This window comes from Cricetulus griseus, chromosome 5 (genome assembly GCF_003668045.3).
Source record: "Cricetulus griseus strain 17A/GY chromosome 5, alternate assembly CriGri-PICRH-1.0, whole genome shotgun sequence".
NCBI classification, from domain to species: Eukaryota; Metazoa; Chordata; class Mammalia; order Rodentia; family Cricetidae; genus Cricetulus; species Cricetulus griseus.
In genome coordinates this window covers 616,743-631,778 of record NC_048598.1, presented here as the reverse complement: position 1 = coordinate 631,778, position 15,036 = coordinate 616,743, and the positions used below count along the sequence as shown (strand labels likewise).

Genomic DNA, 15,036 nt, shown 5'->3' with positions numbered 1-15,036 from the left:
AAATAAAGAGATCCCAAAGCAAAAGACAGCATCCAATATTATCCATGACACTTTCAGTGAGTCCCCAGGATGGCTGGTAATAGTGATGATAGTTTAGTGGCTTAAAATTCCTCATGCCTCAAGGAAAAACTCTACAGCCAAGAAACATTAGCTTGCTCAAAGAACAAACAGGAAACCTCTAGGCCTGTGGAATCTTACAATGTTGCCTCTAGGCTGAATATCCTTTGAGGGAACCCTGTTTAAAATAGACAAGAGCTTCACAGACTGACATGGTCTAAGGGGACATGAAAAGAACCAGAAGGTGAATTCAGTCAGCTTTACAACCTGAGTCTGGCTTTCCTGGTAGAAAGGTAAAAGACATGTGATTCTGGGATAGTGGAGATGGCTAGTCACTTATAATCTGGTCCCATGGGAGCCAAGATGTCATTGTAGGCCAATTGGCAATGAGTTTTGTCTCTAACATGTTAGACCCTTGATCCCACCCCGGATCCTCTCTGAGGCCTGGTATGCTCAGACTGACAGCAATGGGTGGGGTAGTTTGAAATGACCCTTCCATTCTTTTCACTGTGATTCACTCCAGTTCTCTCTTGTCCTTCCAGCCAGTCCCCATTGATGATAACTTCTGTGGCCTGGACATCAATCAACCTCTGGGAGGCTCCACTCCTGTGGAGGGACTGACACTATACACCACCAGCAGGGACCGCCTAACGTCTGTGGCCTCCTATGTGTACAATGGCTACAGTGTGGTTTTTGTGGGGACTAAGAGTGGCAAGCTGAAGAAGGTAAGAATCAGTGGCCTGACTGTTCTGACACATTGAGTTCTTAGTTGAGGGACTCTTTAGAAGGTAGTGGTCAGTAGAAATTTAACTATTGGCAAATTCTTGTTTTCTTAAGGGAAGGGAATGAAATGAGGAGGTAGATAGGGATCAGTTTTGCGGTTTGGCCTTAAATTGTTTCCTACACCCATCAGTCAGTGAGAACCTAAGAAATACAAACATATTTCAATGTTGTCAAATTTTGAGGTATTGGTAAGGTACTTTGGCTAAAGAGAAAAACCACTCTTAATTCCCAAATCAAGTAGAACTTATTTGTTGTTGTTGTTCTTCACATTATGAATCATATGCTTTGCAACCCCTACCTGGGACCCAGCTGTTGACTATAAACTGAAAGAAGTTGGCTAGGGCAGGTTTTGGGTCCTATGGCCTGTGGTGGTGAATGCTGGCCTCAAGGTACATGATTGGTGCCTAGGTACAAGGCTAGTTACCCATCTTTCCAGCAGCTGTAACACTGTCCTCCCCACTGTTTTACCCAAATCTCAGCAGCCAAGAGGAAGGAGGTACCTTCCAACCTACTTGAGTACCCCTACAAGCTGGAGGGAACAGGCTGCCCGGGACTGGCAACAAGGGGGCCCTCTTGCAAGGGAGGCTGAAGCCAATAGCTTGTACCTACTTGTCAAGTGTTTAGGGGTGTGGATAGGAAGCACAGTATGGTTCATTATGTGGGATTATAAAAGCTACATTCTTTCCGGTCCCAGTTAATCCCCATTTCCCAAGCTTATTTTCCTGCTACCCCTCACTAGTCCTAGCACCTGGGGATCAAGGCACAGACAAGATTTTGCTGCACCTCATCCTTTGATGTTGACATTACCAGGCTCCCTCTCCTAATCCATTTAGAGCCCTGGGAGGTTGTTGTTGAGGAGTGTGGAAGAAAGAGCTGGAAGGGAGTCTGAGGAAGAATTTCCATATTCTTCTTGTTTTGAATTGTTGTAGAGCAGGTGGTAAGAGTTATGAGAAGATAGAGAACTTTCCAGCCTTCTCTGGTCATTGTAATTCCAAATCCCTTTGACCATTTCTTGGCTCTTGGGAAGTGTTCCTGCTTGTTTCTGTCTTGCACCATCACTCTGCCCCACAGCCATGGGACTGACTTGGCTTCAGCATAAAGCTGGGGAGGGCAGGAGAGTTGTTCTTTGAGAGAGGTGTTATTTCCTGAGGTTGGGAAGTGGTATATTCTGCCAGTCACATCTCGGCTTGGATGCCTGAGGCTGTCTACCTCCTTGCTTAGCAAGGCTCACCTCATCTAGTTGGACATATGCACCTGACACATGGGACTTAGGCAAGGGGGAGAGTTGTAATACCACCTGAGTAATCCTCAGCCAGACATTGCCATTCTTAGACATCTGCCCATGAGGCTTCTATTACTAATCTGCCTGCCAAAGGAAGTACTTTTCTCTAAAATTGTACAGAAGTTATGTAAGGTGCAGCAAGAGCAGCATCTGGGCGGGTGCTTGGCACTTTATCCATCTTTCTCGAATCTCCAGTTGCTGGTCCAGACTCTGTCTCCTTTAGTAACTTGGAAGTTCTATTAAAGGATGGTTTATTCATACTAATTCTCTTTAAGCCCATCACTGAAGTTTTACTCCCATTATGGTAAGCCTAGCAAAGTAGAGCCATCCTCGCAAAATAGGACTGTCTTCTGAAAAGCCTTGACATCATCTAAGCCCACTACCCTCATTATTCCAGAGGGAAACTGAAGCTTAGAGAAATAGAATGACTGATCCAGACAAAGAGATATAAGGCTAGTTGTTTCTTGCCTTGACCCCCAAATTTGGCACTCTTTTTTACTTTGAGAAGCAGTGGTAGAGATGGGGGTAGAGAATGAGAGTGATTTTCAGGTCCAGACTTGCTACAGAATTCAATCAAGGGATAGTGTTTCTACTTACTCTAGCCTTAGACCTAAATTAAGAAATCAGTATAAGAAGAATCGGCCAACTAGACTTCAAGGGACCATCTGTGTCTGCTGACCCCTTAGTCTTCATGCATCTCACATCTAGAATTGCTTGCATCTTTCCACTCTCTCTCTCTCTCTCTCTCTCTCTCTCTCTCTCTCTCTCTCTCTCTCACGCACGCACACACATGCATGTGTAAACAGACACACATAGACACACATGGGGCGAGTTTTCTGGGCCTTGTAGGAGCCCCAGCAGACCAGTCTCTGTCTAGGTAGCAGGTTCAAGGGCAAGGTTGTAGACATAGCTGCCCACTTCATGTCCCAACTTGCAAGTTGTCTGTCTTCTTCCCTTGAGGTTGCTGTTCCTTTGGCTGCTTCTATGAACTCACGATACCCTCATTTTTTCCCCTCTGAGAAGCTCGCCCTTCCCTTCCACCCACACTCCTCTGAGGTACTTTATATCCATACCTGGCTCCTAGTAGCCTCCCACTTGTCAAGCCACTCATCCCCACCCTCTCCAGAGAGAAAGCCATGAAGAATTTATGGAATGTCCCCAGGAAATTCTAGCATGGTCCAGGCCCCATAGCTCTTTCAACACAGGAAGGAAAATAAAGAAAAAATAGCTAAGAGTCAGGCAAGGGAAGGGAATCTGGGTGCGTCAGAGCTACTCACTTCTTCCCTGCCTGGCTAGGCGTCTCTCAGACGGTCCAGCTCTCATCTACAGAGGCTGGTAGGAACAGGATGTCCCTGAGTGGGGAAGTGAACACACCAAAAGTGGCATAGCCACAATGTGATCTTAGGTGCTCAGACACTCAGGGAACCCAAAGGCCAGGCCCTTGTCTTCTGAGGTCCCTGAAAGAACGGGGAGGATGGGACTGAGATCTTAAAGCCAAGATGCAGCACTTGTAGGACTAAGAGCTGTGCTTTTCAGGATGTGGAAAGATAGGCAAAACTTCAGCAAGGGTGCAACAGCTCAAGCAATGGATGTGGGATCAGTCTGCAAGGTCTCATAAAGGCAGAAGAATACCAGGTTGTGGTTTTAAAAGGTGAATTAGAGCTAATATGGCTCTGAACCCAAAGAGGAATGCAAGCAAAGGACTCAGGATTAGAGCCCAGCCAATTGTACATGCTTCAGCAAAACCAATTAGTCATCACCATAGAAGCAGAAGAACAGCTTCTAGATCTTGAGCAGCATTGACTCCACTTTATGAGGAAGATAATATCATAACAGAGTGTTAAGAAACCACGTATGAGATAAACAAGGGGTGGCAAGGATGTGGGAATCACGCTAGGTTAAACAGAGTTCTACAATGCTGAAACCCCAAGGAAAAAGATCAAATAAAGTAGATAAAGACAGCTCTCCAGATAATGCAATGTACTGAGCACCTTTTATGTTCTAGGTGCTATGCTAAGTCTTTTGTATCTGCTAGCTCATTGAACTCTGATGCAGCCATTCTGAGGCGGGTGCTCTTACCAACTTCACAATGCAGATGGGACATAAAGGCAAAGTAAGGTAAAGAAATATGTCCAGTTCATGGCTGAGCCCAGACTTGAATCTCACTTGTTGGCATGCTTAGCCATCAACCTGTAGAAGATGAGTTAGGCTTAGTCATTGTGGCCCCAGAGGGTAATATAGTAGGAGTTTCTGCTGTAGAACCAGCTTTTCCCATAATATAGGAAAGGACTTGTTATAACCAAACTGTTTTACTTTAGGGAATGAATACCTGGTCAATAGATGCATTCAGTAAGGGGTACTGTAGAAGGACTAACTCTAATCTAACCTTAATTTTATCTCTGTGTCCAACTACAGAATCTCTCCCATGATGCCATTGCCATGGAAGATTATGACTCCTTCAATGGAACAAGTATATGGTGGCTTTAGTGAGGATGGCCTCCATAGGATTATACACTTGAATGCTTGGTCACTAGTTTGTAGACTGTTTAAGAAGGACTAGGAAGTGTGACCTTGTTGGAGGTGTATCACTGGGGGTTGGATGGGCTTTGAGATTTTGAAAACCTGTGCTAGGCCCAGCCTGTCTTGGTCTCTCCTTCTCCTCCTCCTCCTCCTCTTCCTCTCTCTCTCTCTCTCTCTCTCTCTCTCTCTCTCTCTCTCTCTCTCTCTGCCTCCATCTTGTGGATAAGATGTAAGCTTTCAGCTCCTGTCCCATCATTCTGCTGTTTGTCTGGGGCCATATTTCCTGACATGATCATGGACTAACCCTCTAAAACTTTAAGCAAGTCACCAATTAAATGCTTTCTTTTATAAGTTGCCTTGATAATGGTGTCTTTTCACAACTTAGAACAGGAACTAAGATGATATGACAATGAAAAACAGACCACAGCGGAGAATGAGAACAAAGACAAGAAGGTCAGGGCATCCTAGATATGGACCTTGTAGTTCAAGCTTGGTTGAGCCTTCCCTAAGCGTGGCTGGAAGTTTCTCAGGGTCAGGAAGAGGTGTTGGGTATGGGTAAGGCAAGGCCAAGGTGGTGAGAGTGCCTGGGGCAAGACACAGGACATGGGATAGACGTATGGTATCCTAGAGCCTGAACACTGTCCCCTGTGATGACATCCTCCTGGTTGAGCATACTGTAGGAATCCAGAGAAAAGAGATAATGCCCAAGCAGGTAAAAGAAGGGTGGTGGCAGAAACCAGAAACTCATTTCATATGTCTTTCTGATTCCAGGTAAGAGTAGAGTATGCAGTCCAAGGACAAGTTCATGGGGCACAGAACCAAGAGCCATGCTGAATCAGGGAAGACAGGAGTGTGTCGGGGAGGGACTAGCTCAAGTTTCAGGGTGATGCTGCTCTGGTTCCTTCTCACCATTCCTAGTGGCTGGAATTCTGCCCACCTGCCCACCCTACTGTTCCACACACCACTACATGCCCTTGCAGAAGCTAAGGTGGCACTCTGCTTCAGTCTTTGGAACTGAGGATGCAACCCAGAGTAAAATGTGCAACTTGACTGTTGCCTAATACTTGTGACACACGCTCTACCCAGTCACTTCAACCATTGAAGGCAATTCCTGCCACATATCCCAAGCATCTGACCCCACTGCCGGATAAAATACCTCGCATTAGGGACTCTGTAAGCTGACCTCAAATGTACTGGGCTGTACTCTGCCAAATCCTATTTCAATAATTGGAATAGAACTGGATGCCAAGAGTGACTCTTATGGATGGGGCTGTTGCAGAGGACAGTATTCATGAAGGGTGGGCAGATTCGCTGGATGGCAGTGGATGAGGACTCATGGAAACAGAACTCCTACTGTATTACAAGGAGAGGATGCTTTCTGGACAGAATTTGGAAGAGGGAGTAGTGGTGCTCTGAGATGTTAGCTGGTAAGGCAGGAGGGGATAGCCCTCCCATTGTTGCCTAGAGACCCTGGAACAGCACACACAGCCATCTGCCTGAATCAGATGGAAATGTGGCAGTAGGTAGGTAGGTGCAGAGGCCCAGATGACTACCGTTCCTCTAGCAGTCCTTTTGCTTTTTAATTCTTGGGACAGTTTTGCAAATTACCAAGACTGTTCAAGCTATAGGGAGGATCCTGGCCATTTTAAAGTCACTTTTTGATAATTAGCTATCAGCAGCCACTGAAATCCCCAAGATTTTTAAAGGTAAATTGTTTCTGCCTTTTCCAAGGAAAATACCAAGGTAAGGTTTCTAGTCTCCAGCATACCAGAGGCCCTGACATCCCTACCCTATCTTCTTATAATCTCACAATCGATTCCTTAAGGGAAAAAATGTGAACTTCTTGCATTAGCATCTAAGGCCTTGAAGAGCTGATCAGGATTCCTTCCCGAGGGACCAGGGTTAGTGCACAGAGGTTTGATAAAAGTAACATGTCCAAATTTATATGCCTTTCTTCCCACATGGCCATACTGACATTCACACAGACTTCCTAACACCCAAGTTCCTAGCCTATTACTTGGCTTCCCTTGTGGTGTGGGGGGTCACTGTGGCAGCTGGAAGACCTAGTTGCATGAAAAGCTGGGAAACATGACTTTCTTCCTTGCCAATCCCACCAAACAAGAACAATAGTCACTGGTTCCTCAAAGTGGAAATGATTCACTTCTCTCTGCATGAATCCTTGATCCTGTAAACAACCAGAAATAGGAGCTGGGGAGTTAGTTCCAGAAGCCCTAGTGGTTATCATGAGACCAGAGACATCTGACCTGTCCCCTGGCTTCCCCAGGCATCCCATAATGCTGTGATCTGGAGGGATGGTGGGCTAGTGGATGCTCTCTGACCTCCCCAGAGCCGGCATTACAGAGACAGAGGTGGGGTACTGGCTTGGGAGCTCACTACCATATCACTGTAATGAGACTGGCTCCTTGCCCAGACTCCTACCACCAAACTCACTGTTTGTTTTGTTGTTTTATGGACCCCTTGGGTCCAGAGGACTGGTCTTCCCAAAGCTGGGAAAAGAGGCATTTGGTTGGCACAAGGAATAAGTCATACTTACAGATACCCCCCCCCCCATATGTATATCATGCTCAGCCATGACAAATGTAGACAGAGGGTTTCAGCTCTATCCAGAGTCCCAGCAGACCCCAGGGAAAAGGCTTCCAGTCTCCCAGACCCTTCTGAAAATGGAAAGCTAAGGGCTTATTTATTTTTTGCATCTTTTGCACAGCTTGTATAGTTCAATCCTAGTGATTCCTGTTTGAGACATAAAGCAGGGTGTTCTGTGGGCTGTTCACAATCCAAGAGTGAGTCCTTCCAACTTGGGACTTATTACAGGATGGTTAAAAATCAGGGAACTGTGCCCTGGGGCAGGAGACTGAAGGTACTGATTCAAGCTCATAGCATTCAGGTGATCCAGACAGCTTCTGTAGAATTTTCTGCAGACTAAGGTGCTAATGTGTGGAAGTCACATCCTCAGAAAAGTGCCCACCCACCACATACACACATGTCCTTTAGGCAGTTAGGTCTTGCCTACCTATGAACAGGGACATGGACAAGTGTCTCTGTCATAAGGGACTTCCAAAGATCAGCAAGCTCCAGTCCCTTCTCTGTGGGGTAGGACTAGTACATAATGGAAATTCTGTAGTTTCATGTGACCTGGTTCTGAATATAACCTGGCAGCAATGTGATCTCTGAAGTGACCTGCCCTGTAGAGCAAAGGTGATTCTTACCCCTGCTCCATGAAATCATGCTACTGGAATAGTATTTATTGAATGTTGTGGTTTGAATGAGAATGCCACCTGCACCCTGTCCATAGGCTCATATCTTTGAGTATTTGTTCCTAGTTTGTGAAATCATTTGGGAAGAACTGGTAGAATTGACCCTGATGGTGGAGATGTATCACAAGGGGGTGGGCTTTGAGGTTTCAAAATTCAATGCCAGGCCCAGTTTCTCTATGTCTTTCTCCTCTATCTCTCTCTGTATCTCCTTCTCTCTACCTTGTGTTTGTGTTTAAGCTTTCAGCTTACTGCTCCATCACCTTGCCTGCCTGCATGGTTCCATGTTCCCTGCCATGATGGCCATGAAACCTAACCCTCTGGAACTGTAAGCCCCAATAAATTATTTTAAATGTTGCCTTGGTCATGGTGACCCATCATAACAATATATGTGTCAGAAACTAATATAGTAGTGACCAAAACTGTCAAAAGTAAGTACTCATCCTCAGGGAGATTCCATCTTACTTTGGGAAGACCAACAGAAGCCAGAGGTGAGCATGACCCCCAGCCTGTGTGGAAGGTGAAGTGTTAATGGAAACATTAAGTCAAGGAAATGATTCACATGAAGCAGGGAGGGCAGAACTTGGCACAGTCACAAAGTGTGGCCTTTTTCTTTTGTTTTTTAGAATGAGGTAGCAAAAGACACTTTGGATATTTGTCATAAGGATTAAGAAGACAACATATGAAAATTACTTAATAGTGTTGTTACAGAAGAGTCTTCTGTAATTGTGGGCATCTCTGAGACTTCTCTCAAATCCGACTTCTTCCCTGGTTCCCTAGGGGTAGTGACACTATCAGATCATGCTTCCTTTTAGTGACATATTTGCAAGGTCAGATAGAGGAAGACACTCCTGCCCTCTACCCTGAGTCCTGAGTCATGGGAAAAAAATATTTGGAAGACTGGCCCAGCTGAGCCATCTAATCTAATCCTACTGGACTTTGGCATCCAGATACATTAGTCACCAGTGAGAGCAAACAATATGTGCTGGCCCTCCCTAGGGCGGAGCTGCAGGAAGTGAGGTTCTATGCCTGCTGCTTTGCAGAAGTAACCAAACCAGCAGTGTTCTCTCTTGATGCATGCACCCAAGCCAACCACAATATTATGGTGCCACACAGCTCTGCCCCATAGGGAGCAGTTTCTTCCACTGGACCACCATTGTCTGTCTTGCCAGATTGCTGTGGGCATCTGAAGTGAAGGATGTAGAATATCTGATACAGAGACTTGTGTGGAGCTTAAAGGAGCTTAGTGAATGGCAGCTGTTGCCATTGGCATCCTCGATGCTAGTGTTCCTTTAGTCACCCCTATACTGTTACTGTTTTTCTTTCAGAGGTTGAGTTCTGTTTGTTTCCATCATCGTTTTTTTGATGCTCAACTAAAATTGGGGTTGTTCTGTGCTCTCTTGCATGTGGTAATACTCCATATACTTCTGGTCATATGGCTAATCAAGGGAAGATCTGGAAATTGTAAAATTACAAACATTTCAGGGTTGAGATGAGCTCCACACATATTTAAGTAATTTGCATAATCCAAGATGATCAAATGAAAAACTCTCAGCTCCTGGAATAGCTAGCTTTCTCTTTCCTCCCTGTTAGCGTTCCTTCTTGTCCAGTGAGGTACCAGGCACAGAGGATGAACATGGAGTTCTGAGCCTCTTAGTCTATCCCAATCCTGCCTCAGCCTTCAGGAAGTCATTTAGACTTCAAGGTGTAAAAGAAATTGAATGCCAATATGTCCTAACCAGTCACCACTCCCTGACTCTTCTAGATTCTATTCCAAAGCTAGAGCTACCAGCTTTAGTATTGACACTGTCTCTGGAAGGAGACATACTATCAATGGGCTTTGTAACAAATCAGATTTTTCCCTGCTTGAGTGTTCTGGAGTTTGTGAGCAGACAACAAAGATAAGGGTAGAGAGTACAGAGTTGGGACCTGTGGAGGGGCCAGGGCCGTCAAGGAGAAGGCTGACACTATTAAGCAACATCGGGAGCATTATGTAACTGAAATTGGATTTTATAGCTAGAGGAGATTCTAAAACCAGGTCCAATCTAGAGATCCTGGACAGTGATGTATATATTATTCAATTTTCTGGAGAAGCTAGCCAGACCTTGAAAGTTTGGGTAGTCTACTCAAACTCACACAAGCTCTTAGTAACAAAGAAATTCTGGATTCCGAGTTCTGGCATCTCTTCCTTGGGCCTTTTCTGAGTGAAACAATCTTTTCCTTTGCATATAACATTAGATTGATAGCTGCTTCTCCCTAGAAAGCAAACATTTTTTGGAACCGAACCCAACTTTTTTTGAGGATTGTTCTCAAAGGATCCACCTAGCCTTTGCCGGTCCTGACCACGTAGCCTGCCTTAGAGTGAACCACTGTTCTGACCCTTCCTTCCACATGGTTGGAATTCTTATCAAAGCCTGTCTAGCAGGAGGGCTACTCAACCATCAAATGTTTGTCCTAGAGCTGAGAGGTTCTGACTGGTTACTGCAGTGAGACTCTCCATTCATACATGATAGGCCAGCAACTCTCTCTGTCTACTGTAAACTAGGCCCTTCATTTATACTAAGCTCTGAGCTGAGTGTCTTTTCAACTATGCTTCAGCAACTCTTATCAGGTAAGAATTAGTATGTCCATTTTATATAACTAAGTGAGGTCCAACAAAGTTAATGTCAGAGTTTCTTTGCTACAAAGTAGAGAGCTTGGGTTGGTATCCAGATCTCTATCAATCCAGATGTGGACTTTTAATCACTGGATTTTACACTTTATTGACCTTCTCTAAGAACCAAGCTGCAGTCTTGTGTAACAAGACCTTTTCCCTTTTCCTGGGGAGATGCCACATGCATTTCTCACCCCAGAAAGGGATCCCATGACAGAGCAAAGTATAGATACCACCAAAGTTCAACTTGATGAACCAGTGAGTTTTTAGGGATTTTCATAGAGTTGTAAGAAGTGGTGGGGGAGAGGGTGGTAGACTAACATTTTTGCATTCTGTAATGCAAAGGTGCCCATAAAACCAGGAACATGGCTGCTGTCAGCTCAGCACACGCTGTCTTGTTTCACTCTCTCTCTTCAGGCTTCCTCCTTGGACTCACAGTGGGTTGGGTAGCAGCCTTTTGTGCCACACACAATCTCTAGCTGACTCCCCTTTCTCCAAGCAACACTATTTGCTCAGTGCTTTCTGAAGGGGACATAAAAGAGAGCTGCTGACAAAGCCAAAGGCTGCTGGGTAGAGCAAGGGGCCTGGCCTGTTACCCATGCATCCTTCAGAGCCCCAGGGTTCTTCTTCAAAGACATTGTTTAAGGCCCTTTATGTGTCACTCATGCCCATTCAGAGATGGCTGGGCAAAGGTCTAGGCATGGGTGAAGAGGACACTGAGAAATGGAGTCATTTTGATTTAGCAAATTGGAAGAGACATTAATGCAATAGTTAACAGCAGAGCACTGCTGAGGGGATGGACCCAAATGTTCAATCTCTGTTTATGGGGCTTACACAATTCCATCAATATTGATGCCTGATACCTTTGATTCTGACATTAATCTTTGCTATGAATTAAATTTGCAGCCCTATAATTAGGATTGCTATTAATAGGGCCCTAAGCTAAGTACCACCATGCCATGTGTCTTTCTCATGGTTGAAAATGGCATCCTTGGAATTCTACTAATAGGACACACCTGGGATTTGCCAGGAATGATGTGAAAATTATACATTCTATATTTGTATTAAATCATTTACTGAAATGCCAGTGAGCAAAGGTGAACCTAGAGAGCGAACAATGCCACACAGTGCTCAGGTAGCAGCCAGGTGTCTTCTCTTGGAGTCTCAAGACACTCCAGAATAAACTGGGATGCTCATGATCAAACTTCAGCTCCCAGGAAGGTCTTCTCCTCAGTCTAACCTGACATCACCAAGAGACTAGATACTACTGTGTCCATTTCTTTCTCAGTCTTGAACATGGCTGAGAGAAGAGGAATGTTTCATCAGCACTCTGCTTATCTGGAAAAATCATTAGCTATACTTTACTGATAGACCAATCTGGGATCACTTCCAAGCAGTGGGACAGACTCCTCCACTCACAGCTGACTCTACCAACCCCATCCAGGGAGCTCCACAGACACAGGACACAAAGAGCTTAGCCATCTCATATGTCAAAAAGCCCATTGGGCACAATGGTGGGCTTGAGAAGGGTGCTTGAGGCCCTGTTCTAGGTAGTTTTGTAACATGTTGAGTCACTGGAGAGACTGGACTTCCACTGAGAATGGTGCAGTTTTACCCTAGAGACACTAATGCCTCGCTCACCCTCTGTATAAGTAATTATATAGTTGCCATGCACAAGGATTATCTAACTTTTTCTGATAGCATGTGCCGAGTAACATAAGGACTGCATTAGCCCTGCTCTTTTGACCTTCAAATTGAAAGTATTTTTTTTCTTCACAACCATCATTTATTGATTTTTGTTTCCTATTGTAGTTTTCTTTCAGTCACTGTGAGAAGACCAGGATTTGGGAAACACGGAGTTGGGGGCACAACTCCTTAGATTGTCAGATCTTCACAGGCTATCTGTGAAGTTAAGTGAACACTGAAGCTGCTTAACAGAGGTCCTGCCCCCCCCCTTCTCTTTCCTTTCCTTTCCTATTCTTTCCAACCCTTCAGGAATGATGAACCAGAACGGCTCATCATTTTCCCAGATGAAAACTGCACACTGAAACCCTCAGCTCCTTTCTCCCACACACTAAAATGCTGAACTGAACAGGGGCTTCCTGTGCTGGTACTATAGTTTCTACTGCTTTTCTTCTCAGTGGGACTAGAGTCTTAGGTAAACCAAAGCCAACCCCAAATTAAAAAATATCCATCTATTGATAAAAGTTGGCATCCTTGAAACTTTGGAATGAGATTTCTGTTGGCTCATTGTTGAAATTCATATTGTCATATTCCCCACTAAACATAGACCACTAATAGTCTCTTTACTATTGAATGTTGGTTTGGTGGTAGACAAGTCTTCAAGGACTTGAGAACATGGGTAAAAGTATGTAAGTATCAGCAAAAATTGGACACTGCCTCCAGTGTCCCCTATTCTGCAGGATTTTAAGCACTTCCACTATCTGCCACTCATATACTACATGTCTACCATTCTGTGTAAATACACACTTAAAAAGCAAGTGTGTGTTAAGACAGTGGCTAACATTAGTATAGAACTTGGTCACATTCCTCAATATAAAATCTCAGGACAGTGTGTATAGTTGAAGTCTTAATACCTGAATTTTTATCATTTACCACCCTAGTGTTTTTCCCCCTTATACATGACATTGAGCAGAGGTGGAATTTCTGTCCGATAACTGTAGGAATAGCTGTTGGTTTTGGTACCTTTAATGCTGAAGTTGTACTGGTACAGGACAAGTCCCCAGTTCCAATTACATGTTCCATCCTGTGTTCCACAGAGTTGTACTCACTTTGCTTTTCTATCTTGCCACTTGCAAGGTCTTAGATAAGTGCAGCCAGAATCTTCAAATCTGACTTATCCTAAATGATTGTATTAGATAACTTAAAATACTCTCTGCTTCCAACCAATCTTTCCAGTAATCTAATTGTAGCTACTGCAGAAGTTGTAAACTGTGGGCAGCTTCAGTCTTAGGTAGATTGGTGGTATCCCCAGAGGAATGACTACAGACAGAGAAATAGAGGAAAAACTGGCCCAGTCTTCCACAACCATCAAATCATAGAAATAAAAAGGCAGTCTCCTTAGTGCCTCCCTGATACTTATGTCTGAGCTCAGCAGACAACCCTGGGTTGCAGGCAGTCTGTTTCAGCATTAGTCCATTACACTTTTTATGATGCATGTTACCCACCTCCCCTACCTCACCCGGAACATTTTATGACTGTCCTTTTCATTTCTAAAAAGAGCTTCACAGAATGGCAGATGCCTGCATTTCCCCACTCTTTGGGGAGCTATTCATGGCAGCCTGTCCCAGGCCATAAACAGCAGGAGATAAACCACAGCCACTGGCAGCCAAAGCCAAGTACCAGGAGGTTCAGAATATGGTGAGGGAGGAGTTTGATGATGTGTGGGCCAGACAAACCTGGGGTCCATGCCCTTCACAAGAGAACCAGGGATGCTCTAACAGAGTGAATGATATCACCCTCTGGGTCTCCACAAAGGCTTGAGGGGACTCCTTCCACTCTGCCTCACACTGGTGTCCTGAAGCCTCAGATCTTATAACTGTAAACATCTTACAGTTAGGAAGTGAGAGCTTCCCTTGGAATTATGTACTCATTTAAGTGGCTATCCAGACATGCCCTCTATACATGCATGCTTGCCCATGCTTCTACACACTGGAGCAACTTCTTTCACATTTCTCCACCCTTTCCCACCCGCTGTCTTTGCAACATCCACACCAACTCTTTCCTCCCTCCATCTTCTTCCGTTACTCCCTTGTACCCCTCCCTTCCTCACAGTCAAGGCCAAATCTTACCAATCCATTACCACCTCTTCTGGATCATGGAAACTTCACCTTGGAGTCTGGTGTTGCCGCAGTGATACTTATTTATCTCAGCTCTTGAGTTGCACCCATAAGTAAGTCACTGTTGAGACATAGCACTCAGGGCCAGTTTTGTTCTGTAAATGACACCCCTGGAAGAAGAAAACCAACTTTTGAATGAATAATGAGAGATTTTAGATCCTCTCAAAATACATAGATAGAAAATGAAAAATGAGTGGGGAAGAGAAAGTATGGGGGTGAGAGACAAGATCAGAATCCTGGATAATTAGTGTACAGGATCCGTTTTTTTTCCCCATTGTCCAATCTTGATGGCAAGGCTTCAGAAGGAGTGGAGTGGAAGGTGTTCTTTCTCTTCTCCTTATTTGGTTTTAGACTCCACGTCAAATGACACTGATGTGCATTTAAAATGTGTGTGCACATCAGACTGCTGAAGATAGTAGCTATTATACTTTGTGTATGTTTTTGTAGTCAGCTGCTAAATTATTTATTGGACACTGAGCTTTAATCTCATAAACCTGCCTGCAGGCCCCCAGCATTGGCAGCTTGAGCACTGCATAAAATGCTCAGTCTGCTGCTGCCTGGGCCACTCTGGCTAGCAATTGTTCTCACTGGGCCTTCCCTCAGATAAGC

At 44.7% G+C, this 15,036-nt stretch overlaps 1 protein-coding gene across 6 annotated transcripts in view; it reads left to right on the top strand.

Annotated features, from left to right (window-relative positions):
• The window catches only part of Plxna2 (plexin A2), a 196,642-nt gene that overhangs the window by 29,732 nt on the left and 151,874 nt on the right, over window positions 1-15,036 (top strand). For 4 of the 6 annotated variants that reach the window (XM_027416566.2, XM_027416565.2, XM_027416567.2 and 1 more), the window contains exon 3: window positions 600-782. In XM_027416566.2, coding sequence (XP_027272367.1) covers window positions 600-782 — 183 coding nt within the window. Of the gene's footprint in view, window positions 1-599; window positions 783-4,537; window positions 4,994-5,413; window positions 12,843-15,036 lie in introns of those variants that run through there. The other 2 variants (XM_027416570.2, XM_027416569.2) reach the window with 2 other exon arrangements.